Genomic DNA, 27,823 nt, shown 5'->3' on the forward strand with positions numbered 1-27,823 from the left:
GAAGGTTTTAGTTGAAATCCTGTGGTCGCTGTTTCAACTCCGGTTCGAAGGAGTTTTTGGAGAATTCCCAATCTTAATCCATCCATCCATCCATTTTCTGTACCGCTTGTCCTCACAAGGGTCGCAGGGGTTGCTGGAGCCTATTCCAGCTGGCTTTGGGCAGTAGGCGGGGTACACCCTGAACTGGTTGCCAGCCAATCGCAGGGCACACAGAGATGAACAACCATACTCACAATCACACCTATGGACAATTTGGAGTGTCCAATTCACCTGCCATGCATGTTTTTGGAATGTGGGAGGAAACCGGAGTACCCGGAGAAAACCCACACAAGTACGGGGAGAACATGCAAACTCCACCCAGGAAGGCCGAAGCCTGGATTTGATCTCACAACCTTTGCACTGGGAGGCGGTCGTGCTAACCAGTCAGCCACCGTGCCGCCCCCAATCTTAATCAATAATAGGAAATAAAAAGATTTGTGGCTAATTCATTCCTCAGATGTTCTTGAGAAGACACAGCAACCTTTGATAGCTCAGTTGGTAGAGCGGAGGACTGCAGAAGGTCTCATCTGAAATCCTTAGGTTATTAGTTCGACTCCGGCTTGGAGGAGTTTTTGGAGAATTCCCAATCTTAATCAATAATAGGAAATAAAAAGATTCGTGGCTAATTCATTCCTCAGATGTTCTTGAGAAGATAAGGCAACCTTCGATAGCTCAGTTGGTAGAGCGGAGGACTGTAGAAGGTCTCTGTTGAAATCCTTAGGTCGCTGGTTCAAATCCGGCTTGAATGAGTTTTTGGAGAATTCCAAATCTTAATCAATAATAGCAAATAAAAAGATTTGTGGCTAATTCATTCCTCAGATGTTCTTGAGAAGACACACTAACCTTCGAAAGCTCAGTTGGTAGAGTGGAGGACTGTAGAAGGTCTCTGTTGAAATCCTTCGGTCGCTGGTTCAAATCCGGCTTGAAGGAGTTTTTTTTGAGAATTCCCAATCTTAATCAATAATAGGAAATAAAAAGATTTGTGGCTAATTCATTCCTCAGATGTTCTTGAGAAGACACAGCAACCTTCGATAGCTCAGTTGGTAGAAGAAGGACTGTAGAAGGTCTCTGTTGAAATCCTTCGGTCGCTGGTTCAAATCCGGCTCTAAGGAGTTTTTGGAGAATTCCCAATCTTAATCAATAATAGGAAATAAAAAGATTCGTGGCTAATTCATTCCTCAGATGTTCTTGAGAAGACAAGGCAACCTTCGATAGCTCAGTTGGTAGAGCGGAGGACTGTAGAAGGTCTCTGTTGAAATCCTTAGGTCGCTGGTTCAAATCCGGCTCAAAGGAGTTTTTGGGGAATTCCCAATATTAATCAATAATAGGAAATAAAAACATTTGTGGCTAATTCATTCCTCAGATGTTCTTGATAAGACACAGCAACCTTCGATAGCTAAGTTGGTAGAGTGGAGGACTGTAGAAGGTTTTGGTTGAAATCCTGAGGTCGCTGTTTCAACTCCGGTTCGAAGGAGTTTTTGGAGAATTCCCAATCTTAATCAATAATACGAAATAAAAAGATTAATGGCTAATTCATTCCTGAGATGTTCTTGAAAAGACACAGCAACCTTTGATAGCTCAGTTGGTAGAGCGGAGAACTGTAGAAGGTTTTAGTTGAAATCCTGTGGTCGCTGTTTCAACTCCGGTTTGAAGGAGTTTTTGGAGAATTCCCAATCTTAATCCATCCATCCATCCATTTTCTGTACCGCTTGTCCTCACAAGGGTCGCAGGGGTTGCTGGAGCCTATTCCAGCTGGCTTCGGGCAGTAGGCGGGGTACACCCTGAACTGGTTGCCAGCCAATCGCAGGGCACACAGAGATGAACAACCATACTCACAATCACACCTATGGACAATTTGGAGTGTCCAATTCACCTGCCATGCATGTTTTTGGAATGTGGGAGGAAACCGGAGTACCCGGAGAAAACCCACACAAGTACGGGGAGAACATGCAAACTCCACCCAGGAAGGCCGAAGCCTGGACTTGATCTCACAACCTTTGCACTGGGAGGCGGTCGTGCTAACCAGTCAGCCACCGTGCCGCCCCCAATCTTAATCAATAATAGGAATTAAAAAGATTTGTGGCTAATTCATTCCTCAGATGTTCTTGAGAAGACACAGCAACCTTTGATAGCTCAGTTGGTAGAGCGGAGGACTGCAGAAGGTCTCATCTGAAATCCTTAGGTTATTAGTTCGACTCCGGCTTGGAGGAGTTTTTGGAGAATTCCCAATCTTAATCAATAATAGGAAATAAAAAGATTCGTGGCTAATTCATTCCTCAGATGTTCTTGAGAAGATAAGGCAACCTTCGATAGCTCAGTTGGTAGAGCGGAGGACTGTAGAAGGTCTCTGTTGAAATCCTTAGGTCGCTGGTTCAAATCCGGCTCGAAGGAGTTTTTGGAGAATTCCCAATCTTAATCAATAATAGCAAATAAAAAGATTTGTGGCTAATTCATTCCTCAGATGTTCTTGAGATGACACACTAACCTTCGATAGCTCAGTTGGTAGAAGGAGGACTGTAGAAGGTCTCAGTTGGTATTCTTAGGTCGTTGGTTCGACTCCGGCTTGAAGGAGTTTTTGGGGAATTCCCAATCTTAATCACATATAGGAAATAAAAATACATTTCTCCAACTCATCGAAATATACAAATTTAAAAATTTCACAGTTGCTTGTTGACGAGTTATACTTTGTTATCCGCATTCCTCAGATGTTCTTGACAAGACACAGCAACCTTCGATTGCTAAGTTGGTACAGCGGAGGACTGTAAAAGGTCTCTGTTGAAATCCTTAGGTCGCTGGTTCAAATCCGGCTCGAAGGAGATTTTGGAGAATTCCCAATCTTAATCAATAATAGGAAATACAAATATTTGTGGCTAATTCATTCCTCAGATGTTCTTGAGAAGACACAGCAACCTTCGATAGCTCAGTTGGTTGAGCGGAGAACTGTAGAAGGTTCTAGTTGAAATCCTGTGGTCGCTGTTTCAACTCCGGTTTGAAGGAGTTTTTGGAGAATTCCCAATCTTAATCAATAATAGGAAATAAAAAGATTTGTGGCTAATTCATTCCTCAGATGTTCTTGAGAAGCCACAGCAACCTTCGCTAGCTCAGTTGGTAGAAGGAGGACTGTAGAAGGTCTCTGTTGAAATCCTTAGGTCGCTGGTTCAAATCCGGCTCAAAGGAGTTTTTGGGGAATTCCCAATCTTGATCAATAATAGGAAATACAAATATTTGTGGCTAATTCATTCCTCAGATGTTCTTGATAAGACACAGCAACCTTCGATAGCTCAGTTGGTAGAGTGGAGGACTGTAGAAGGTTTTGGTTGAAATCCTGAGGTCGCTGTTTCAACTCCGGTTCGAAGGAGTTTTTGGAGAATTCCCAATCTTAATCAATAATACGAAATAAAAAGATTCGTGGCTAATTCATTCCTCAGATGTTCTTGAGAAGATACAGCAACCTTCGATAGCTCAGTTGGTAGAGCGGAGAACTGTAGAAGGTTTTAGTTGAAATCCTGAGGTCTCTGTTTCAACTCCGGTTTGAAGGAGTTTTTGGAGAATTCCCAATCTTAATCAATAATAGGAAATAAAAAGATTTGTGGCTAATTCATTCCTCAGATGTTCTTGAGAAGACACAGCATCCTTCGATAGCCCAGTTGGTAGAGCGGAGGACTGTAGAAGATCTCATCTGAACTCCTTAGGTTGCTGGTTCGACTCCGGCTCGAAGGAGTTTTTGGAGAATTACCAATCTTAATCACAAAAAGGAAATAAAAAGATTTGTTGCTAATTCATTCCTCAGATGTTCTTGAGAAGACACAGCAACCTTCGATAGCTCAGTTGGTCGAAGGAGCACTGTAGAAGGTCTCTGTTGAAATCCTTAGGTCGCTGGTTCAACTCCGGTTCAAAGGAGTTTTTGGAGAATTCCCAATCTTAATCAATAATAGGAAATAAAAATAAATTTCTCTAACTCAAGGTCTCTGTTGAAATCTTTAGGTCGCTGGTTCAATTCCGGCTCGATGGAGTTTTTGGAGAATTCCCAATCTTAATAATAGGAAATAAAAAGATTTGTGGCTAATTCATTCCTCAGATGTTCTTGAGAAGATAAGGCAACCTTCGATACCTCAGTTGGTAGAGCGGAGGACTGTAGAAGGTCACTGTAGAAGGTCTCTGTTGAAATCCTTAGGTCGCTGGTTCAAATCCGACTCGAAGAAGTTTTTGGAGAATTCCCAATCTTAATCAATAATAGCAAATACAAATATTTGTGGCTAATTCATTCCTCAGATGTTCTTGAGAAGACACAGCAACCTTCGATAGCTCAGTTGGTAGAGCGGAGAACTGTAGAAGGTTTTAGTTGAAATCCTGTGGTCGCTGTTTCAACTCCGGTTTGAAGGAGTTTTTGGAGAATTCCCAATCTCAATCAATAATAGGAAATAAAAAGATTTGTGGCTAATTTATTCCTCAGATGTTCTTGAGAAGACACAGCAACCCTCGCTAGCTCAGTTGGTAGAAGGAGGACTGTAGAAGGTCTCTGTTGAAATCCTTAGGTCGCTGGTTCAACTCCGGTTCAAAGGAGTTTTTGGAGAATTCCCAATCTCAATCAATAATAGGAAATAAAAAGATTTGTGGCTAATTCATTCCTCAGATGTTCTTGATAAGACACAGCAACCTTCGATAGCTCAGTTGGTAGAGCGGAGAACTGTAGAAGGTTTTACTTGAAATCCTGAGGTCGCTGTTTCAATCCGGTTCGAAGGAGTTTTTGGAGAATTCCCAATCTTAATCAATAATTAGAAATAAAAATAAATTTCTCCAACTCAAGGTCTCTGTTGAAATCTTTAGGTCGCTTGTTCAAATCCGGCTCGATGGAGTTTTTGGAGAAATCCCAATCTTAATCAATAATAGGAAGTAAAAAGATTTGTGGCTAATTCATTCCTCAGATGTTCTTGAGTATACACAGCAACCTTCGATAGCTCAGTTGGTAGAAGGAGGACTGTAGAAGGTCTCAGTTGATATTTTTAGGTCGTTGGTTCGACTCCGGCTCTAAGGAGTTTTTGGAGAATTCCCAATCTTAATCAATAATAGGAAATAAAAAGATTCATGGCTAATTCATTCCTCAGATGTTCTTGAGAAGATAAGGCAACCTTCGATAGCTCAGTTGGTAGAGCGGAGGACTGTAGAAGGTCTCTGTTGAAATCCTTAGGTCGCTGTTTCAAATCCGGCTCGAAGGAGTTTTTGGAGAATTCCCAATCTTAATCAATAATAGCAAATAAAAAGATTTGTGGCTAATTCATTCCTCAGATGTTCTTGAGAAGATAAGGCAACCTTCGATAGCTCAGTTGGTAGAGCGGAGGACTGTGGAAGGTCTCTGTTGAAATCCTTAGGTCGCTGTTTCAAATCCGGCTCGAAGGAGTTTTTGGAGAATTCCCAATCTTAATCAATAATAGCAAATAAAAAGATTTGTGGCTAATTCATTCCTCAGATGTTCTTGAGAAGACACACTAACCTTCGATAGCTCAGTTGGTAGAAGGAGGACTGTAGAAGGTCTCAGTTGATATTCTTAGGTCGTTGGTTCGACTCCGGCTTGAAGGAGTTTTTGGAGAATTCCCAATCTTAATCACATATAGGAAATAAAAATATATTTCTCCAACTCATCGAAATATACAAATTTAAAAATTTCACAGTTGCTTGTTGACGAGTTATACTTTGTTATCCGCATTCCTCAGATGTTCTTGATAAGACCCAGCAACCTTCGATAGCTAAGTTGGTACAGCGGAGGACTGTAAAAGGTCTCTGTTGAAATCCTTAGGTCGCTGGTTCAAATCCGGCTCGAAGGAGATTTTTGAGAATTCCCAATCTTAATCAATAATAGCAAATACAAATATTTGTGGCTAATTTATTCCTCAGATGTTCTTGAGAAGACACAGCAACCTTTGATAGCTCAGTTGGTAGAGCGGAGAACTGTAGAAGGTTTTAGTTGAAATCCTGTGGTCGCTGTTTCAACTCCGGTTCGAAGGAGTTTTGGGAGAATTCCCAATCTTAATCAATAATAGGAAATAAAAAGATCTGTGGCTAATTCATTCCTCAGATGTTCTTGAAAAGACACAGCAACCTTCGATAGCTAAGTTGGTAGAGCGGAGGACTGTAGAAGATCTCATCTGAACTCCTTAGGTTGCTGGTTCGACTCCGGCTCGAAGAGGTTTTTGGAGAATTACCAATCTTAATCAATAATAGGAAATAAAAAGATTTGTGGCTAATTCATTCCTCAGATGTTCTTGAGAAGATAAGGCAACCTTCGATAGCTCAGTTGGTCGAAGGAGCACTGTAGAAGGTCGCTGGTTCAAATCCGGCTCGAAGGAGTTTTTGGGGAATTCCCAATCTTAATAAATAATAGGAAATAAAAAGATTTGTGGCTAATTCATTCCTCAGATGTTCTCTACACAAAATGGAGAATGAAGTGAGCATTTTGTACTGGACACGAGTGGCCGCGTCCCTTGAAAAAGACCGGAAATCAATAAGCTCACAATTAGAAAAGGAGCGTGAGTTTTCTATTCCAAAGGTAAACATATTGGTTTAAAATATCCACCCATCCATCAATTGTCTATTGTTCATTAAATTGTTTATCCATCACAAGGGTCGCGGGGCTGCTGGTGTCTATCCCTTAAAACTGTTGCTGGATTAAAATAGATCAAATCAATTTTGTTGTCATCGTACAATAATATGTTGTATAAAAGCTTTTTATATGGACAACAAGCAAAAGAGAACTAGCAACAGCTGGGAAATGCTAAAACTAAAACAAAAATGGCGCTACACCAAAAGTAGGGAGCTACAGCTAGCAAATGTGTCAATATTACTATAAAGTGCCTTTGGTGTCCTCATCACAATCATTCAGCTATCATTAAAATGCAAGTATAATGCTAAGTCTCTTAAAATGTTTTCCATAATATATATATATATATATATTTATAAGGGGTGTTCGAAAAAATCGATTCGGCAATATATCGCGATATTACAGCACGCAATTCTCGAATCGATTCGATATGTGGCCGAATCTATTTTTAAACATAGATTTTTTTATGGTAATATTCAACAAAACTTCTTACTTAGGGTTAGGATTTACACATTAAGCATGGAAGAACGTTACATTAATGGAACATTAAGCCTTAATATTTTATTTCAGTGCTGTTCGAACATGAAACAGACTGCAACCCGTTTGTTAAATGCAGTGGCTCACTTATAAGCCTGAATTTTCAGATAAATAAATACATTTTCATACAAATCTTACAGTGTACCTGTACAAGTTTACTGATTAGTATTTTCAAAATTTGAGTTTAAAAAAAATCGCAATAATCAATTTATAGATTTGCATCGGGATTAATCAGTAGCGAATCGAATTGTAAGCCATTTGGTTTGACGGCAGAGGTCGGAGTAAGTCACACGCGTACTGTGGCAAAAATCAGCAAGTCAAATTCCTACTAAATTTCAAGCAAGTTGAGTCAAGTCATTTCTAGTTGGGTAAGCAAGTCAAAGTGAAACCCACTCAAAGCACTCAATATCTGTGCAGTGGTGGTGCTTTGTGATACAAGTTTAATTTAATAATTTAAAGTATGCTGGTATTGGAAAACACATCTTGAATTATATTTCTCCATTGAAATGAATAGGAATGCCATTAATCCGTTCTAGCCTTCCAAAAATTACAAACAAAGAGTTCTGTTTTTTAATATGAAAAATTACACTCTTAAAGACACTATACTCATCTGCATGTTGGAGACAGTGTGGATGCACTGAGGCAAACGACAAATATTCAAAACAGAGTTTCCTTTTAATTGTGTTTTTTTATACTTGTATTTAGGGGCTTTGCCACCAGGGAATTTTTCCTCCAACAATAAATATCGATTTCAGATTTTTAGTTCTTCCTGTACGAAAGCCTTTGCAAGGAGGTGGTTAAAATGAGAAAGAGATATGGTAGGTGAATGGATTGACATCGTTTATGACGTTTTCAAAATGGAAAGAATTACTTTTGCAACAAGATTACAGCAAAATATGTTTTGGACAAAGCTGTGAACAAATGGATCAGGTATATTCCACAGGTACAATCATCTTTTATTTTATGTAAAGTTCATCATATCATTATATCTTTATTTCATCTTTACTTTACTTCTGTAGATTTCTATTTGTTTGTTAGCATAAATGTGCACCCCAGTGTTCTTTTTCTTTTAAATTAAAAACTATTACCGGTATATTGTTCTTAAATAATTGTGTAAAGACTATTGAAATGTAAATTGAGGAATATGTGAACCATGAAAATATTTAATTAAAAGAAAATGAAAAAAATACACTCCAATGTTATATTTCATAAAAACACTTTGTTTTCTGGGGGTTTGCTCCAGGGTAACGTGCGAGGATGACAGTGCCCCAGTGTTTGCTCACATTTGGAAGTGCTTGCGTAGCAGCCAACCAGGAAGTAACAGGGAGGCTTTTCCCACTGATTGGTCAATTGCTGTTAGTGCTGACTCTGCCAGACCCTCTTCTCTTGGATGAGACTATCTGAGGTCACTTGAGGTCTCGGAATAGTACATTTTTCTAATACATGCCTCACGTGAAAGCTTCTGCACGCATTATAACATACTGGCGAGTTGCTAATTTTGTACACGAACAAAAAAACTTTTCTTTAAAAAAATAAAACAAATGGCACACTATGTTGAAAAGTCCAGTTTTTCAAATGTAAACAGGCATGATTTCTAAGTCATGTAGTTCAAGTCTATGTCAAGTTGAGTCTTCCATAAATTTTAGTCTACTTAAAATGGACTCCAGACAAGTCACGAGACTGAGTCCCCCGCCTGTGTTCACGGTACCACATGCAGAATAATGACAATGTGTATTTGATTTTTAGGGGCCAACATTCTGCGGGACTCTGAGGGCAACGTCAAACTGGGCGACTTTGGGGCCAGCAAGCGTCTGCAGACCATCTGTATGTCCGGAACTGGCATACGCTCCGTGACCGGCACCCCCTACTGGATGAGCCCAGAAGTCATCAGTGGGGAAGGCTACGGCAGGAAGGCTGACATCTGGTGAGTCCACACACAACTGTCTTTTTTTGACGAAATCTCAGATTTCGGGTTTTAGCGTAGGGTTAGGATTTCAAAAGTGGGGTTTCAAGCCAGAGTTAAGACTTTCAAGATATGGTTTCAAGCCTGGGTTTGGATTTCAAATTCGGATTTCAAACCAGGATTATTTTCGGTTTCAAGACAGGGTTGGGGTTTTAATTTAGGATTAGGTTTTTTTAATTAGGATTTCAATCCAGGGTTAGGGTTTCAAGTTAGAATTTCAAAGTTGGTGTTTTAGGACAGGGTTAAGGTTCAAGTCAGTGCTTAGGGTTTCAAAGTAGTTTTTCAATCATGTTTAAGAGCTTCAAAGTAGGGGTTCAAGTCCGAGTTTGGTTTTCATGTTATTGTTTCAAGACAGGGTTAGGTTTTCAAAATAAGTTTTTTAGGTCTGGGTTAGGCTTTCAAATGAGGTTCTCGAGCCTGGGTTTGGCTTTTAAAGAAGAGTTTTCAAACAAAAGTACTGGGGTGTGTGTGTCTTTCCAGGAGTCTGGGCTGCACGGAGGTGGAGATGCTGACGGAGAAGCCCCAGTGGGCCGAGTATGAGGCCATGGCGGCCATCTTCAAGATTGCCACGCAGCCCACCACGCCTCTACTGCCGACGGGCACCTCCGAGGAGGCGCACGACTTCGTCCGCCGCATCTTCGTGGAGGCTGAGCGACGGCCCGTGGCTGAGGAGCTGCTCAGACACCCTTTCTCGCACGGCTAACCTGGATGGAGCGTGTGGTCTCTAGCAAAGGGTGTGGAAAACAAATGCTGTAGCTGCCTCTTCTTCAGTAAGCTTGGGACGTGAAGGCTACATTCGTAGGAGCCTTCATGAGTTGGCGCGGAGTGATGATGTCATTGGTCCTTTTTCGGCCGTGACATGCACACCTGGTTGTGTAATATAAAAACTGTCTCTTTAAAAATTCAGTACACTGTGTGGACAAAAGTATCGAGACACATGTCCAGTAGTGTAAGTATGATTCTTCAATTAGGGTTTCAAATTTGGGTATGATGTCAGGGTTGGTGTTTCAAACAAGGGTTAGGGTTATTGTTTTACAGTAGAGTTTAAAGTAATAATTTCATGGCTGGGTTAGGTTTTCAGTGTAGGTTTTCAAGGATTTTCTAAAGGTTACATAATTAAAGTGTGTCCCAAAACATTTGTCCACATAGTTGTTGGTGTGTATACCGAGTGTAAGCTCTTTGTTGTTTTTGTTTATTAAGGAAAGAAATGTAAGTTGTTGAGTTGGTTTCAGAAAGTGTCTAGTTAAGCGCTATTGATGGCTGCATAGTTGGTTGATTAATGGTGTTTCAGGGTTTGTGCAGTGTTGGAAAAGACAGCAGGTTGTTTGAGCCACGTCACCAGGAAGTGACTGTTGTTGCCTTTGATGCTCGATGTAACGTGCAACGTCACCACTTGAAGCCGCCAAATCTACTCACAAATCCTCTTGCTGGTGACGTAAATGAAAGGCTGATGATCATTAGCTTTGCTATGTTTTCATTTAGTGTTTAAAAAAACAAAGGCCTTAAGAACAAGCTTTTACAATCAATTGTTATATAATCAGGTGCACTTGGTTAAAAAAAATGAATGTTATCATTAAGATTTGTATTTACTTTAAATGTGATTTTATTGTATTTTGTATTTATGCCCCTATGGCAGTGGTTCTTAACCTGGGTTCGATCGAACCATAGGGGTTCGGTGAGTCGGTCTCAGGGGTTCGGTGGAGACTCCGCCGCAGAGGTCCACCCCTCAGTCTAGTCTGCAGTTAGTGGGCACAGTCATTGAAAGCGTCCTGCTCTGAGATTTCCTACCGGTCCGCTTTGAGGTCGCTGGTTTATGCAGCGTGAGACCTCCCTATTAGACTGCTTAGAGAGGGCTGTTAGTGACGTCGACCCCACGTCCACCTTGTTTGTTGTTTTGAGTTCATGCACTGTGTTGGTTTTGTTATTTGAACAAGGTGATATGAATAGACAATTCATTTCGTGCACCAGTAAAAAAAATCATATTTTATTTTTTACTAAAGAAGGGTTCGGTGAATGAGCATATGAAACTGGTGGGGTTCGGTGCCTCCAACAAGGTTAAGAACCACTGCCCTATGCCATTTAGCTTGGATTTTATATATATATATATATATATATATATATATATATATATATATATATATATATTTTTTTATACTCCAGTTGATGTCGTTTTGACAAAGAATGAGTAAAAAGCAGCTGGTTTTGCAAATGTACTATATTATTATAAATATATTATATTTCTTTTTTTACACGCAGAAAACAAACTCTGGCTGGCCGAGTTTTTCATTTTCATTCTACATTTAGACGACAATCGAATGACATTGTTAAAAAGAGACATTTTAGATTACATATCTTTTCTTGCTTTAATTTCAGATCTAATTCAAAACCAAGTGGAGGTTTGTTGGTTGAGCCAAATGATGACTTTGTTCACCATGGGCAGTGTCCATGCAGCGACTGTAGCATTAGGTACCTTCACTATGTAACTTTTTTTTTTTTAACTTTATATAAGCTATCTACAACCACAATTATCACAAAAATCATCATGGACCAATACTGTACATGGATGGATGTAATCATCAAAATCATCATTATGATTATACATTTATATACAGTACATACATACATACATATAATAGATTAGATTAGATTCAACTTTGTCATTGCACGTCACAAGTACATTATCTCATTCACTGCCAGCCCAGTAAAAAAAAAAAAACGATCTTTTGACGGCTATAGCCGTTGTTGGCAGCGAAGGAGGTATATATATATAGATGTATGTTTATTTTAACAAAAAAATATATAACTATATTATGCACCTGTGTTTTAGGTGTTTTAGAAATCTAAAACAATGATTTAATGTAAAACATTTGTATATGTATTTTATATTATTTATATATTGTTTTTTATTGTGGTTGTCACACAGAGCTATTCCTAATATGGGTTACCAAGTTTAGCCAATTGTATAAAAATACTACCTTAATTGTCAGTCAAAATTTACCATTATTATCATTGTTTACACACAAACACACACACACACAGGTTTGTTTTACTATTTTAGTGGGGCCATCTCATTGACATAATGCATTTCCTCGCCCCTTCCCCTAACCCCAACCATCAAAAATGATTGTGTACCCCTATTCCTTACCTCAACCATAACCCAACTCAAACCTAAACTCTAAAACCAAGTCTTGACCCTCAAAAAGAGGTCTTGAGTTATGGGGCACAGCATGGATGGGTGGGCCCCACACCTAATGGAATGTTGGCCCCACTATGTAACAAAAACAAGACCACGCTTACATACACACACCCACACCCCCACCCACACCCGCACACACACACACACACACACACATATATATATATAAAAGCTCAGTTCTTATACTGGTTGTCATTTGCAGGTGTACCTAATGATTTGCTTAGAGATTAAATGCAGATGCTACATGCTAATTGCTAAAATGCTTGTGGGGGGATGGGATGAACAAATGAGCATGAGCTAGTTTAGACGGTTCTCTATGATGTTCATGTATGTTTCTGTTTATGTTGTATCGCGACGGGACTTGCAGTACAACGTCAAAATGTATTTTACAGAAAGCATAGTTTAAAGTATTTATGTACACAATGACACAATGTGCCTTCTAGAATAAAATATTTTTTGAAAGTGCATAAATGTTTCTTGTTTTATTTTTAATGACATCAAATTGTTAAGCTGTAGAGCGGGAGTGGGATTTCCGGGAGTGGGAGTGGGAGCGGGAGTGAGCGGGAGTGGGACTCCCGGGAGTGGGAGTGGGACTGATTTAGAGCAGGAGTTGAAGTGGGACTCCCGTGAGTGGGAGCGGGATACCTGGGATTGGGAGTTAGCGGGAACAGATGTGGGAGCGGGAGTGGGAGCTGGAGTGGAATTTCCAGGATTGGGGGAGGGAGCGGGAGTGAGCGAGACCAGGAGTGGGAGCAGGAGTGTGACTCCCGGGAGCGGGAGTGGGACTCCCGGGAGAGGGAGTGGGAGCGGGAGTGAGCGGGAGCGGGAATGGAAGTGGGACTGGTGGGAGTGGGAGTGAGTGGTAGCAGGAGTGGGAGCGGGAGTGAGCAGGAGTGGGAGTGGGACTCCCGAGAGTGGGAGTGGACACCCGGGAGTTGGAGTGGGACTCCTGGGAGTGGGATTCCCAGGATTGGGAGTGAGAGCGGGAGTGAGCGGGAGCAGGAGTGGGAGCGGGACTCCCGGGAGTGGGACTCCCGGGAGTGGGAGCGGGAGTTGAATTTCCGGAATTGGGAGTGGGAGTGGGAGTGAACGGGAGCAGGAGTGGGAGCGGGAGTGGGATTGGGATTCCCGGGATTGGGAGTGGGAGCGGGGATGAGCGGGAGCAGGAGTGGGACTCCGATGAGCTGGAGTGGGAGTCCCGGGAGTGGGATTCCCGGGGGTGGGAGCGGTAGTGAGCGGGAGCAGGAGTGGGAGCGGGACTGGGATTGGGATTTCCGGGATTGGGGGTTGGAGCGGGAGTGTGACTGATTTAGAGCAGGAGTTGAAGTGGGACTCCCGTGAGTGGGAGCGGGAGTGTGACTCCCGGAAGTGGGAGTAGGACTCCCGGGAGTGGGATTCCCGGGAGTGGGAGTGGGAATGGAATTTCCGGGATTGGCTAGGCCGGGAAGGGGGCGGCTGGATGGCGGACTTGTTGCAGACACGACTGAGGGAGATGAGGGGGCGGGCGGACCAGCTCTGCACGGACAAGGACTGCCTGGAGGTGGACACGGGCAACATGGAGGCCGATGTGCTCACGCTTAAAAACAGGTAGGAACACAAACTGGCGTCAATCAATCGGAAAGACTATTTTTTGAAAATTGACATTATGGAGCAGTAAAGCCCTTTTTTGGTAAAAAATAAATATTTTTTAAATGCACTATATTTTTCATAATGGGATTTAAACTTACTGTATAATTGTTGAAAACTACTTTGAAACTCTATCCCCCAGCTTGAATCACACATTTCTAACCCTGCTTGTAACCCCCAGTAAAGCCCTTTTTTTGACACCTTACAAAGAGTCCACTCTTTCTTTTTGTTCTTTCACACTTTTTATGTATTTAAGGTGTCGGACTGAAATATGTATAAACTAGTTAAGATAGTGCTTGAGAGGTTCGGGTTCTTCCCTGTTGCAAATCATGATGGAAGCAGTCACACATGATTGACCTGGTTTCACGACTAATGAACTTGTTATGCCTACAACAGAATGTTAGGGGAAATGACCCGAACCCATGGCAAAATAGAGTGAACATCGTTGAAGTCTTGGTTAAAATGTTTTTGTCATCCTCTTGGGAGTTATTGTCTCCTCAGGCTGCCAGACCATCTTTCTGTAAAGTGCCTTTCTGTGCCTGCTGGCGCCTGTGGTCGGTCACGAATTGTTCAATTCACCGCCATTTATGTGAATACTAAAACTGGGGGTGGCTAAGATCGAATCAGTATGTGTTTAGTTCTCTGTTCTCTGTTTAGTTCTCTTCCTCAAACAGTTTCCCCCCCCCCCCTCCCAGTTATTGTAGTTATGAGTACATTTCATAGATGTAACAATTTGCAGGCACGTCACACGATGTAATTTGCAATAGTTTGGCGATTTGGGGAGCATTTTGAGAATATTGGAGCTTATATAAGCATGTAAAAAAACGACATCCTCTTTCCTCTCACACAATTGTTTTCTTAAGGATAGTAACCTGTAGGTGTGAACGGAGAGATGCTGATAAGAGTATTTCCTCATTGCTGGATGGTTCCAGCTTGTTTGTTTTGTGTGTGTCTTAATTTAACAATATTAACTGTGGTGGCTATTTAACAGACAGAAAGTATGGATAATATAATATACAGTAGTATATTGAGTATCTAGTACTATTAGGGCCCTATTTTGTGCCCGCTGCAAGTCTAGCGCAAAGTGCAGTCTAATGGGTGGAGTTTTCTTTCTTCTGATATATTTCTAGACTTTGCACAGGTAGAATTGGGCGTGACAGGAAGTTTGCGTTATGGAATGGAATGCAGGCGACTTGTGGCCAATCATAGTGACAGCCCTCATTTGCATAAAATCACTGTAGAAGCAAATTGACTCACTGGGCCCTGAAAGATGGGATTAGCGCGTGCAAGAAGACCCAATTCGTGTGGAGCTGCAACTTTATGTAATATGATACAGTTGATTAACTCACTCACTGCCATTGACGGCTACAGATGTCAAAAATTCATTTGAACTATTTCTATTAGTTTCACATTTTTTTCCACTTTTGTTAACAAGAGTATGAAAACCTAGAAAAAAATGTATTGTACATTTAGAACAGATATAAAATGTGATTAGTCAGGAGTTAACTATTGAAGTCTTGCGATTAATTACAATTAAAAAAAATTATCATCTGACGCCTCAAATTTTTTAATAATATTGTCTTTTTTGTTTAATTATTTAATTATTTAAACTATTTCCTAGGTTTTAATACTCTTGTTAACAAAAGTGGAAAAAATGTGAAACTAATAGAAAGAGTTCAAATGAATTGTTGACGTCTATAGCCGTCAAAGGCAGTGAATGAGTTAATTTGTGACACATTGTCACAGCTATAATCACGTAGTGGTTTATGATGGTAATAAAGTGATGCACTGTTTGATCCTTTCCATTGTATTAGGATGCAAAGTTCTAAAGGCTATTTAAAGTGTTTCTCTCTTTATGGCAGTGATACGGTTTTAATCATTAACTATACACCAGTTCAGCACTTTATGTATGCATTAACATAGAAAGTTTACAATGATAGAACTCCAGACATTTTATAGAGAATAAAAAAAATACAATGGACATTCTATTGTATAAAAAAGTTATCAAAGAAAAACTATTTTTCACTTTTAACAACAGCTTCACTCTGAGCTGACACACAACACAAGCCGTATAGAGTAGACGGAGTCCAAGGTGTAAACACAGAAGTTGAGAATTGTCATGAAAGTGACCATCACCAGCTTATCCCATGAACACAAGGAGCCGCAGTTTGGTGGTCTCTGATTGTTCCGGAAACTAAAAAGTGGCCAAATCAGCATCGCTGTCAAGTACATCACTGCTGCTAAAATGTCATAGACGATCACTATCTTGTCAAAGAACGGGATTCGTGAGGTCAGCTGTCCAACAGTGAGCAGGATGATGAGAATGGCTAAAATGAAGCACATGGAGTACACGGCCACGCACCACTGCAGCCCAGGAGAGTTGCTGTACTGACTTTTCTCCAGAGATGTAAAGATGAGACAGGCGAGGAAAGTTTCCAGCATCTTCATTATTCCGGGCAACGTGGAGAGAAAGCCTCGGATCTGCCCGCTCGGCCGAATGCGATTTAGAACCACCTCGCCGACGTACACCCCGCAACACACCCACGACACCACCGCAGCGCCGATTTGCCGGTGGCAGACGCTGCAGGTGAAGAATATCGGGTAGATGATGGAGGCGGCCAAGCACATGAGGCTTGCCAGCATGGCGAAGGCGATGGTGAAGTCATCCCAGGCAAAAGGCAACTTGCCGCTGAAGGTGCTGAACTCCAGGATGACGATGAGGAGGGTGAAGAGGAAGCAGAAGCACCAGGTGAACATGCACCAGGCCCAGTAAGGAGATGGGACGTGGCCCACGGATGCCACCAGGCTGAAAGACATACACGTGAGGATGGCGGCCAGCAAGCGCAGGACGCCCACCGGCTGGCTGAGAGAGCGGACGTCAACGTGGATCATGGTAGCTTTGACCTCAAAATAATCCTCTCACAAATATTCGCTACTTATTCCGTTGCTTTGTGAAGCTCATCCGCCTTGAAAAAATCCAGCAAGACGCGCATGATGCATTGCTCTTTAAAACCGAAACTCAAACAAAGCATCCTTGAGTTAACTGTGCACTTTATGGCCTGTGCAGGTTGTTATCAAGCCCACATCAAGACATACTCATGCTGGACTTTGACCTTGTCCCCTCATACGGAGGCTTATCTGCAACAGAGTTGGACTGTGGTTCATTAGAGAACATGAAAAAAACACTCATAGACCAAAAGATTGTTTCATTCCAAAGATAGCCCCCTGTGCTAAATAGGATTCAACTCAAACACAAATGAAATAAGAATAACGTAACATATGAACATATCAAGTAAAAATGAGAGTGCTTTTAAAAAAGGTAATAATGACATGAAATTACATTTTGTGTTTGTAAAACTAAAACAAACTAAAATAAAAGTGAACCTCTTTTGTTAATCTTGACCCCGCAACGATCCCATATATCAAAAATAATAAAGCAAATGCTACAACTAATAATAACTAAACTACCAAAAAACATTTTGGAAATAATAAAAGCTAATACAAACTAACAAACCCACCCTAAAAACTAATTAAAACGAACTGACTTTAAAAAAACAAAGGCCAAAATGAGATAAAAAAGTAACTTTAATGTAAAATCCTAAATTATTATAACCTTAAGGTGAAAAAAAATTATAAATGTGCCTGTATTATACTATTCTGCTTCCAACCTTATGATAGCATAAATGTAGATCTAATTAATTATACAAAAGGATCAAATATTAATTATTGATGGTGTGGTATTGATGGAGTATCATTAAGGCTAGAATGGACACAGATAGCAGAGTGTAATTGATTTGTCAATATTGGCACTCATTCAAGGAAGAAGAAAAAAGTGTGTAATATATGCTCCAACATTTTTTTAAGTGAGTCCCAAGCAAAGGATGTAAAAATGATGTCATGATTTAGCTGGATTTTTTTTTTTAACACTTATTAAACATTGCAATATATTACTCCAATTAATCTATGAAATGCTGTGATGTATTAATCTGTGCTATAATTTTCAAATTAGAAATAGTATTTCCCAGTCCGGCCAAAGGTTCCTTTCAGTTAAAGTTGGGTTGGGGGGAGACATAGGCATCGGCCTACTGTGTTAACCTCGAATTCTCGTGGTATTTGTGAGTTCACAAACTCCCGAGAATACATCTTGTACCGAGCTCGTTGATTTTCACTTCGGACCAATCACAGAGCAAAAATTGTAGTTGGGGGCGGGATATGCAGCTGTGACAAAACCAGGAAGCGCCGACGCCGGGGCAAATAGACACTGCAATTAATTCTGTTGTTGCAGAATTACTCTTTGTTTCCTTGTTGAATGCTGAACAGCGAGAGGTGCTTTGTGCATTTTTATCTGGTAAAGATGTTTGTGGATTTTTTTTTTCTTAAGACGAGACAGAGCACAACATTTCCATCCGTTGCCGTGATTGGTCAAAAACAAACGTGTACAAGATGCCGCATCGTCCAATCAGCTCAAAGTATTGTACAGAATGTTGCGCTTTTCCCGAGCAAATGGAAAAAGCAGTCCCAGATTGATATTGAGGAGAACTCCCTTGAGTGAATCACAATATCAATCTGGCTATTGCCAGGTTGATATTGTAAAGGTGCCAGCGTGTACAAGTAACTGGGTAACTGGTCTGTTCTAAAAATAGCTCACCATTGATGGGACACCGACTTGCTAAGAAGAATTAAAAGAAAAATGTCCGAATTTTTTTCCCCTTAACTTATCATGGTACACGTTTCTTAATTAAGCTAATATATTGTTTAAAAATTGAATACATTGTGTTAAATGAAAAAAAGAGCTGTTTTTATTTACTCAAATAGTACAAAAAAGGACAAAAATAGCAGCAAAATAAAAAAAAAATTGTATGGGGTACTCACTATTAAATATGGGAGTTAGAGGGGGTTTGAATCTCTGAAAAACCTGCGAAATATCAATGTATAACCCAAGGTAAACCTCACAATATACGAGTTATGGACCCAAATTAAAATCCGCGATAGAGTGAACCATGAAGTAGCGAGGGACCACTGTACAATTATGTTACAGTATGTTTATGGACACACACAAACGCACACACGCACGCAAACGCACCCCCACACACGCACACACACACCCCCACACAAACACGCAAGCACGCACGCACACGCACGCACACACACATGCACACGAGATGCAGAACATCTCATTCTGTGCACCTGCATCCTGTGTACGACACTACAATACTGGCAGTTTGATGATTCTTTTTTCATATATACGGAGATTTTTTTTTCCAATGTATTAATTTTTCTTTCTTTCTGGGATTTCCCTATTTTTTTTGTATAGCTGTTACTGTCACTATAAAGACCCCCCCCCCCATGTGCATTTCAGTCACAGATTTTTGCTATCGCGAATAGTAAAGATTGACTGTCATATAAAACAATAAAATGTTCTGCTTGTAATTCATATATGTATTATAATCATTAAGGGACCAAATATGCTTATTTTATTCATAATATATTTTGAATAAATTAATCTGCTCCAGCTTAAAAATATCCGTATCGGGTGTGCCCTTGTTTACTTTTATGAATGTATCTATTGAGTGCATATTTTGACAATGACACACCTTCTTCCTCCAGAATGTTCTTGACTTCTGTTCATGGGGTGAGTTTTTTTTATTTTTATTCCTTTATCACTTCATTGCAATTGAATATATACTAAAACAAATCTCTACATCTCTGTCAAAAATATGCTGTTCTTACCTCTGCCTCTTTGGCTGCCATTCGTGGTATGCACACTAAACATATCCACAAAAGCAGACTTTGAAGGGTGAATTAATAAATAACTCATTAACGGCTATCATTAAAAACTGACATTTCATTAAACAGTCGACTCATTTGACACTGGCAGAAAAAGCTTACATTTTATTCATCTGATGCATACTGTATATGTCACATGCTAATATTCGTAGCACATCAGAGGGTGAGTTTACAAGAAAGAGTGAACGCGCCAACAAGTAATGACATTGCACCAAAAGCGGAGAATATGTCAAGAAATGCAAATTGGACATCACTCTAAATAAAATAGTTTGGGACTTCATATTATTTCACATGAAATGCAATGGAAATGTTTCACATGTGATACACAGTAGGCTATATATGACACAAAACTAGACTTTAGGTTCTACTCACGAAGAAGACCAGCCGGAAGGAGTAAAATGTATCAACAATGTAAGCAATAAGGTTGACAATGGTCATAAACGTGACGACCACCAATAAATTCCACCCGCATCTATTTGGAGCTATATCGCATAAGGTCGGTCTGGGGTTATCCTTTAAGCTGTAATAGGGCCATACGACCACAGCGGTGATGTACATCAAAACGGCCAACACGTTGCACACAACAAGAACTTTATCAAACGGTGCTGGGAAGAGGGAAAGAAGTCGGCATATGGTAAAGATGATGACGAGGAGTGCAAAAATGAAGCAAATGGAGTAGACGGCCACACACCACTGGAGCCCTGGGAATAGCGTGTACGGGATGTACTGCAAGCACACGAAGATGATGCAGGCCACGTAGGCCTCCAGCACCTTCAGGAGACCTGGGACTGTGGAAAGAAAACCGCTGATGTCTCCAGGTCTGGCCCGGGTCAAGCCAACCTCAATGGCGTACAAGATGAAGGCCAGAAAGGAAGTCACACAAGCTGCAATCAGTGTGGAACATGTAGCACAAGTGAAGTAGTTGGCGAAGATGATGGATGCGCTAAGCACCTATAAAAAAGGAAACATTTCAAAATGAGTCAACAATGTATGTTGTTAAGTTTAACTTCAAATAACAGCTCTAAAATCATTCAACGTTGGTTTGTAGTAAGCTTGCAAGTGTTATTGGCAAAACAACCTGGAAAGCTTTTGTGTGAGGCTTATTCCTGTCAAAGCACCTTTTTTTTTTTATTACTTCTTCATGATGTTATTACGGTGATTTGGTGATCGTCTTTACTAAATACTCAAAATTCAGATACTCATATACAGGCTTGGGGAGTAACGAAATACATGTACTGCTGTTACGTAATCGGATTACCATTTTTTTTTAACTGTGTATTCGTTACAGTTACAGAAAAAAAAACATGTAATCAGATTACAGGTACATTGAATCAAGGACGCATTTGTACTCCATAATCAATTTATATGGACTGATGCGTATAGTAAGAATTGATGGGGACGGGTTACTAATAAACCATGGCTTCGACCCGTCAGCCCTTCTTCCGGATGTCAATGTTGCAAATGATATGATGTGATCGATGTCACCTGTAATAATGTGTCTGAGAGGAAAAAAATGAATCAAACAAAACAAACATTTATTAAAAATCTGTCTGCATATGGCCTTCAATCAATCAATCAATCAACATATCTATATTGTACATGTATTTAAATGATTGCCAATTACACAAAATGTTTTGCTATTGGTAGGCTGCCCGGGTCCCTATCACCTGCAAATAGCAGGGGCGCACTGTATAGAAATCTAAATTGTGGTGATATTTTTTTAATTTTTTTTATTTTGACTTCATGAGCATAATTGGTATTGGAGTAATCCAAAAGTAATCCAAAGTAATAGTTACATTATTTTAATATTATGATACTTAGATTACGTTACTAACTAAATTTTTTAGCAGGTAACTTGTAACTGTAACGGAATACATTTTACATACAGTGGTCGATACTGTACTTTGCGTGGCCTTTAAAGGAATCAATTTGTCTTCTTTAAAGGACCCACAACAATCCGATGTCGGCCAACATGACCAACGCTGCGACGGTGCTTTATACATTAATCAGACGCTGACTCCCGACATTGGATTTGTGTCCTATAGACGCTTTAAAGGTCGTGGTCTCCGTACACAAGTCGTCAAAGTGTTTGCAGCAATAGGGCCTCTTTTTCTTGTAGTCGCCATTATCTATCTACACCTTAATCCGATTGTCAACAAATGCAGTTTCCCACAGGAAGTTTATTTTACAAAGGCCTAAAAAAACTCAGTGGGCTCCATATTCATATGCAACAGACATTTACAATGGAAGTCAATCTCCAAGGGCCCACTTCACCCTGGCCAATTTTAAACAAACCGGACTCCAGTAAATCAGTTTTTCCTTCCGCCATGTCAAGGACAGAAATGAGTCACTTCGCAGTGAATCAAGTGTGTTCACGCCCACAACGGCCTAAATGCACATTATTAATAATGGCAACAATCTGTGTGTCTGCAAAAATAACTAGTCTAGCCTGCTGTTATTTTGAGACTACAAAAGTCCTACACCCACACCAAAAATAAAAAAAAGTAATAAATTAATAAATAAATAAATAAATAATCGTAAAGTACAAGTGAGTAAAATGCTTCAGTCATGTAAAAAGAGCCCCAGAAAATCAATCATTATTTTCAAGTGACATGAACCAGTGTTTTCCAAATCCTAACTATTATTGAGCCAAGGCAGACATTTTACATTAGATTAATTTCACAGCACACCACCACACAAAAATGTTGTAAACAGCATTAATGCTGAAATAATGATGATCTCGTCTCAGTTTACTCACAAATAAAATCTGTGACTTTTTAGTTGTAAAGAAAGCTTGACTAGGAGTTATTGTGTTTATAGGTAGCAAACCGGTGGATACACATGTTTATGGTAACTTCCGCCGTCTAATGGTAAAGCATATCGCTAGCGTTGGGTCGGAACTTCCTCTGTCATAGGTTAGTAAAGTTCCACTTGTTCCAAATCTGAACTATTGGTCAATCCACATGTGTTGGTGTTACTTTTACAAAATATTGAAAGTGTTAAAAATGGCTTGCGCTCTTTAACGATGCAATGTCATGTCATTTTTTAGGTTTCCTGAAAGCACCGATTTTGGAGGTATTCAGCCAGTTGCCGGCAATATATTTGTTCTGCCTTTTTCACTGGCATAGACAGATGAACAAAGGTGCGTATGTTTGTAATGAATACATTTTTGGGGGGCAAATTAAGTGAAATTGGATCCATTCAAAATTGCCCTCAACTAAAGATGTGTTAACAATTCATTATTATATTTATTTTTTTTAATTGAAATTTTATTAATTTTTTTAACAATTCAAGAGGTGTTATCAGTGAACAACACATTCTAGAACTTACATACAGTACGTCTGACTAAATTATGTGGTAAAACTGGCATTCAACAACACACAGCCAACTGTCATACTTGACCAGCAGCATGCAACAAGTTACTAGCAGATAGACTGACAGATCGATATGACAAAAGAAAAAAAAACACACACACCATGAGTGTGGACAACATGGCGAAGGCAGTGGTGAAGTCATCCCAGGAAATGGGCAGCCTGCAGCTGAGACTGAGGAACTCCAGCATGAGTATGAGGATGGTGACCACGAAGCAGAAGCACCAGGTGAACATGCACCAAACCCAGAAGGAGGTCGTGGAGCTGGCGAAGGACGCCGCCAGGCTGAAGGAGATGCAGGTGAAGATCACCTCCAGGATCCGCACAATTCCCACCGGCGCCGTCAGCGCCCTGGTGTCAAGTGTCACCATAACGACTCTGCTGCTTTCAGGAACAGATCTTTGATTATCTTCTGTCCAATTGACCCGAGAGTATTTGACTGCACTAACACCACCGCTTAAGATGGCCTCAGTGGGAAGCTCTCATCCTGCTACTGCTGCCCCAACATGAAATTGCCACTCCCTTTCTGTTGCCTGCACCCATTTCACATCTGCCAATAGCCAGCAAGTTGATTATCCATGCGCATGCGTGTGACATATTTCTTACAATGTTTGCATGGGAGGTGATCACTTGTGTTTGCTTATAAGTTGTGCCAATAAAAACGGCTTTTATGGCTTCCCACCCTGTACGACCAACAGGCTTCTCTCCCCACCAAATCTTTCACGGCATGTTGACACATTAGTAGCTCACACATGCAAATATTTTACAGGAGCAATTGAACATGAACTTTCGTAATAGAGAAGAAAGGAGGACCTGTAGATAAGCTCTACGTGCACTTTGGATCTACAGCTCAACTGATATTAGTCAGACCCTCAAAAGAGCACTATCACTGCAAGAAACTGATTTGATCTATCCTCTATTTTTTTCTGACAGTTTCCTTTTTGTCGCTGCTTTTCTATAACAATTCCAATTCCATCCTTTTAAAAGAGGACACATCATTTTACCCTCCTACAGTGGTTTCAAAAGTGTTTGTCTATCAGTTCCTGCTTCTTTTTCATGCAAAAAATCATCCATATATGGCATGCAAACACGAAAGCACATACAAGAAAGTCAAACACAAGCATCACCTGACATTTGAGAGGAAGTCCTTCTGTCTCTTTCTTTCCGCTCTGCGCTGTAATCTCCCTGCCTTACTGGCGCAGCTGCAACAGTTGGATCAATAATACAATAAAAATGCAGCAGGCGTAATGTTTTGATCTAATAAGGGAGATGATGGTTTCAGTTTCCCTGGTGCTCTCCAGGAAAGTCGACAGGGCTGAAAAGAGTGCAATGAGACAAATGATGCTCTCCTCTATTGGAGAAAAACTCACAATATTTATGCTGAGTCCTTTGATCCCGTTCATGTTTTAATGCAATGAATGTGCACACCCACACACTATTCGCAAACAACATTCATCTGGCGGCATGGTGGTCCACTGCAGTGCTTCAAAGCACACCATCAAACAAAAGGTCAGGAGGTGGCGCGGAACGTGGTCCACTTCGGAGTTAATGTCCCCCACCTTCCCCGGGACAAGGGAGAAGTCCTGACAGAGGTGGCCGTTGAAACTCTTTCTGACAGAGGATTCTGACAGTCGTTCCCAGCAAACCCACACAATACGTTTGGGTCTGCCAGGTGTGACAGGCATCTTCCCCCACCATCGGAGCCAACACACCACCAGGTGGTGATCAATTGACAGCTCCACCCCTCTCTTCACCCGAGTGTCCAACACGTGCAGCCGCAAATCCGATGACACGACTACAAAGTCGATCATCGAAATGTGACCTAGGGTGTCCTAGTGCCAAGTGCACATATGGATACCCTTGTGTTTGAACATGGTGTTCGTGACGAGCACAGAAGTCCAATAACAGAAAATCACTCGGGTTCTGATCGGGAGGGCCGTTCCTCCCAATCACGGCCCTCCATTACCCTCGTGAGCGTTGAAGTCCCCCAACTGAATGAGGGAGACCCCAGAGGGAGCACTCTCCAGCACACCCTCCAAGGACTCAATGAATGTTCGGTGCATAGGCACAAGCAACAGTCGGGCACCATCCCACCCACCTTAAGGCGGAGGGAGGCTACCTTCATGTCCACCGGGGTAAACCCCAACGTACAGGCACCAAGCCGGGGGGCAATAAGTATGCCCACACATCCTCTGTGCCTCTCACCCTGGGCAACACCAGAATGGAGGAGAGTCCAACCGCTCTCAAGACGATTGGTGCGTGGAGTGGATGCGAGTCCGACTATATCTCATCTGAACTTCTCTGCCTCGTACACCAGCTCGGGCTACTTCCCCGCCAGAGGGCTGACATTCCATGTCCCAAGAGTCAGCTTCAGTAGCCGGGGGTTGAGCCGCCAAGTCCCCTACCTTTGGCTGCCGCCCAGCTCACCATGCACCTGACTCCTTTGGCCCTTCCCACAGGTGGTGAGCCCATAGGAAGGGGGACCCATGTTGCCTTTTCGGGCTGTGCCCGGCTGGGCCCCATGGGTACAGACCTGGCCACCAGACGCTCGCCTTCGAGCCCCACCTCCAGGCCTGGCTCCAGAGGGGGGCCTGGTGGGTCGCGTCCAGAGGTCCAGAAAGTAAAAACCCTGCCACAGTTTGGCTTTATCCCGTGATGCTAGCTAGCTAGCCAGCTCCCTAAAAGGTAAACAAGCACCATGAGAGCTAGCTAGAGAGCTAGTGAGCTAGCACCTGGGGGCTAAAGTCAAACTGTGGCAGGGTTTTTACGTTCTGGACCTGGATTTTCCACCTCAGAAAAAACTGAATCCAATGTTTGTACTGATCACAAGAGGTCAGTGCCATGCTTTGTCTAGTCCCTCACCTAGGACCTGTTTGCCATGGATGACTCTACCAGGGGCATAAAACCGCAGACAACATGACTCCTAGGATCATTGGTACATGCAAACCCCTCTACCACGGTAAGGTGATGACTCACGGAGGGGAGTGCATATATTATATATCATTTTAAAGGGAATAAATTGTATAATTCAAATATATGAATATCTCAATCTTGATTTTTTTTACACATGAGGACCCTTTTGCCACATTTTGGCCCACTCTTCTGAAGATGAACAGGCTTTTTATGGCCATAGAGATCCGGACGTTACGTGAGTATTTCTCTGAACACGCAACATTTGGCAGGAAAGTCGCGGTGCTACGTTAATGGACTATAATGATGAGGAAGGATAAAACTAGCGTTTATCCATAAACTTTCCTCCCAAGAGCAATGACACTCACTTTGATGAAAAGGACATGATATACATGTGCAAGACAGACACGTAGGATGATACCAACCAGTGCCGATAACGTGTGAGGAATACTTTTTTTTTCAACTCGGCGACGCTGCCACGTGGAATTACTTCCTCTCTTACACCGGTGAGTGCTTTCAGATCTGATCATACAAAGGCTTTACAAGTTTGTACAATCAGCATTTATTTCCCCTTTATGTGTGGTCGAAATGCCATCGAAGTGAGCAGTTTCACGCAAGTCTTGCAGTGTTATTTAGGTAGCATCTGCTAATTCGACTGCCGCCGCCTTCATTTATTCCGTACAAACTCTTTATGGTGTTGGTCACTTATTAAATTCAACTGTGTAATATCTATTAAACCGTAGCAGCACAAATGAACGAAACAGATTATTTTCCCCACATTTTGCATGTGGTAACTTGCCTGAAGCTATAGCCTCCTACAGCAGGAGGCTATAGCTTCAGGCAAGTTAGCACCTGCTGATTCCGCCACCATGTAATGTACAAAGTGCCCGATCATGTCTTTCACCTTCATTTAATAACTATACAATCGAGCTACATCTATACGACTAACTGATTCAGTAATTGGCTCACCTGATATAAAGTGGTCGCTGCACAAGCAATGAGGAGGATCCCAAATCCTCCATCTTGTTGTTCACCCTTTTTATGGCTTCTGTGATCCATTGGCTTTGCATTGGTTCCCGTTTTGTTAGCCTGGAGAATGCTTAATCCTTATTTTTGCCTCTTCTCATTGTGGCAGCTGGTCCGCAATGTTAGATTATTAACATTGTTTTTCTGTTTCAATTTATATTTTTCAAAGTGTTTTTGATTTTAGCTAGAGATGTTACAATTGTTCCCCATATGGGAGTTAATCTATAGTCTTTGTTCTTTTCCCTCAATGGAAGTAAGGTTTCTGATTCAATCTAAATGAGGGGATGTCTGTAAATGCAATCAGAGGTCGGTCCATAAAAATCCCTGGTGCCAGGAGGCGCTGGGGGCCAATTGTTTACCCACATCTTGAGTGGATTAAGACAGGAACTGAAGTAAAGATAAGAATGGGGTGCTCTGTGTCTGTAGGGGCAAAAGGTACTTCTTTGTCGATGAAGGGGGAGGGAACTTTTTTTGTATAAATGAGTGAATGTACTTTGAGTATGTTACACTTTTTGGACCAGAGCTGTTTGAGCCAGGTTCTAAAGATGTCTTTCAGACTCTGAAATAAAGCTGGCAAACTTCTCCACAAGACTTCAACTTTGAATTTTATTTGAACACGCAGAAATCAAAGAAATTATTTCCAACAATTGGTGACTCCCGACGTTGAAAAAGGTGACGTTCTGGATGTTCTAGATGATTGCGAGCTGCAGTGTTCACGGACGGATGGAACTTCTAGGCCTAGATAAATAAGTACGGTAAGTGGAGACTTTTAT

At 41.2% G+C, this 27,823-nt stretch overlaps 2 protein-coding genes and 6 non-coding genes across 9 annotated transcripts; 6 read left to right on the plus strand and 2 right to left on the minus strand.

The window, feature by feature from the left end:
- The first annotated feature begins 700 nt into the window (after nt 1-700).
- Nucleotides 701-788, plus strand: trnay-gua (transfer RNA tyrosine (anticodon GUA)). Its single transcript is given in 2 exon segments — nt 701-737; nt 753-788. It is a non-coding gene; the product is annotated as a tRNA-Tyr (tRNA).
- Nucleotides 789-1,244: 456 nt separating this feature from the next.
- On the plus strand, nt 1,245-1,332 carry trnay-gua (transfer RNA tyrosine (anticodon GUA)). Its single transcript is given in 2 exon segments — nt 1,245-1,281; nt 1,297-1,332. It is a non-coding gene; the product is annotated as a tRNA-Tyr (tRNA).
- Nucleotides 1,333-2,342: 1,010 nt separating this feature from the next.
- trnay-gua (transfer RNA tyrosine (anticodon GUA)) lies at nt 2,343-2,430 on the plus strand. Its single transcript is given in 2 exon segments — nt 2,343-2,379; nt 2,395-2,430. It is a non-coding gene; the product is annotated as a tRNA-Tyr (tRNA).
- A 2,737-nt stretch (nt 2,431-5,167) lies between these two features.
- On the plus strand, nt 5,168-5,255 carry trnay-gua (transfer RNA tyrosine (anticodon GUA)). Its single transcript is given in 2 exon segments — nt 5,168-5,204; nt 5,220-5,255. It is a non-coding gene; the product is annotated as a tRNA-Tyr (tRNA).
- Nucleotides 5,256-5,348: 93 nt separating this feature from the next.
- trnah-gug (transfer RNA histidin (anticodon GUG)) lies at nt 5,349-5,436 on the plus strand. Its single transcript is given in 2 exon segments — nt 5,349-5,385; nt 5,401-5,436. It is a non-coding gene; the product is annotated as a tRNA-His (tRNA).
- A 337-nt stretch (nt 5,437-5,773) lies between these two features.
- On the plus strand, nt 5,774-5,861 carry trnay-gua (transfer RNA tyrosine (anticodon GUA)). The gene is given in 2 exon segments: nt 5,774-5,810; nt 5,826-5,861. It is a non-coding gene; the product is annotated as a tRNA-Tyr (tRNA).
- Nucleotides 5,862-15,996: 10,135 nt separating this feature from the next.
- On the minus strand, nt 15,997-16,848 carry LOC147182428 (myeloid-associated differentiation marker-like). Its single transcript, XM_086089050.1, has one exon. The coding sequence runs from the start codon at nt 16,846-16,848 to the stop codon at nt 15,997-15,999; it is 852 nt and encodes a 283-aa protein (XP_085945176.1).
- Nucleotides 16,849-19,835: 2,987 nt separating this feature from the next.
- On the minus strand, nt 19,836-27,307 carry LOC147182429 (myeloid-associated differentiation marker homolog). Of its 2 annotated transcripts, none has more exons than XM_086081672.1 (4): nt 26,994-27,307; nt 24,242-24,316; nt 23,219-23,495; nt 19,836-20,694 (listed from the first exon to the last, which is right to left on the minus strand). In XM_086081672.1, the coding sequence occupies exons 1-4, from the start codon at nt 27,092-27,094 to the stop codon at nt 20,101-20,103; spliced, it is 1,047 nt and encodes a 348-aa protein (XP_085937798.1). In that variant the 5' UTR covers nt 27,095-27,307; the 3' UTR covers nt 19,836-20,100. The 2 variants fall into 2 exon arrangements, with proteins under 2 accessions (XP_085937798.1, XP_085937806.1); XM_086081680.1 differs by having other exon boundaries at nt 24,242-24,429.
- Between the last annotated feature and the right edge of the window lie 516 nt (nt 27,308-27,823).

Source organism: Leptonotus elevatus, chromosome 1, assembly GCF_054856555.1.
Source record: "Leptonotus elevatus isolate MCC_2025b chromosome 1, RoL_Lele_1.0, whole genome shotgun sequence".
NCBI lineage: Eukaryota > Metazoa > Chordata > Actinopteri > Syngnathiformes > Syngnathidae > Leptonotus > Leptonotus elevatus.

Excerpts from the sequence above, each read along its gene's own strand:
- LOC147182428 (XM_086089050.1), bottom strand. The coding sequence starts at position 16,848 with ATGATCCACGTTGACGTCCGCTCTCTCAGCCAGCCGGTGGGCGTCCTG.
- LOC147182429 (XM_086081672.1), bottom strand. The coding sequence starts at position 27,094 with ATGCAAAGCCAATGGATCACAGAAGCCATAAAAAGGGTGAACAACAAG. Across the intron at positions 24,317-26,993 it reads CAGCGACCACTTTATATCAG|CTGCGCCAGTAAGGCAGGGA; the intron begins GTGAGCCAATTA and ends CAACTGTTGCAG. Across the intron at positions 23,496-24,241 it reads GACTTCCTCTCAAATGTCAG|CAGAGTCGTTATGGTGACAC; the intron begins GTGATGCTTGTG and ends TCCTGAAAGCAG.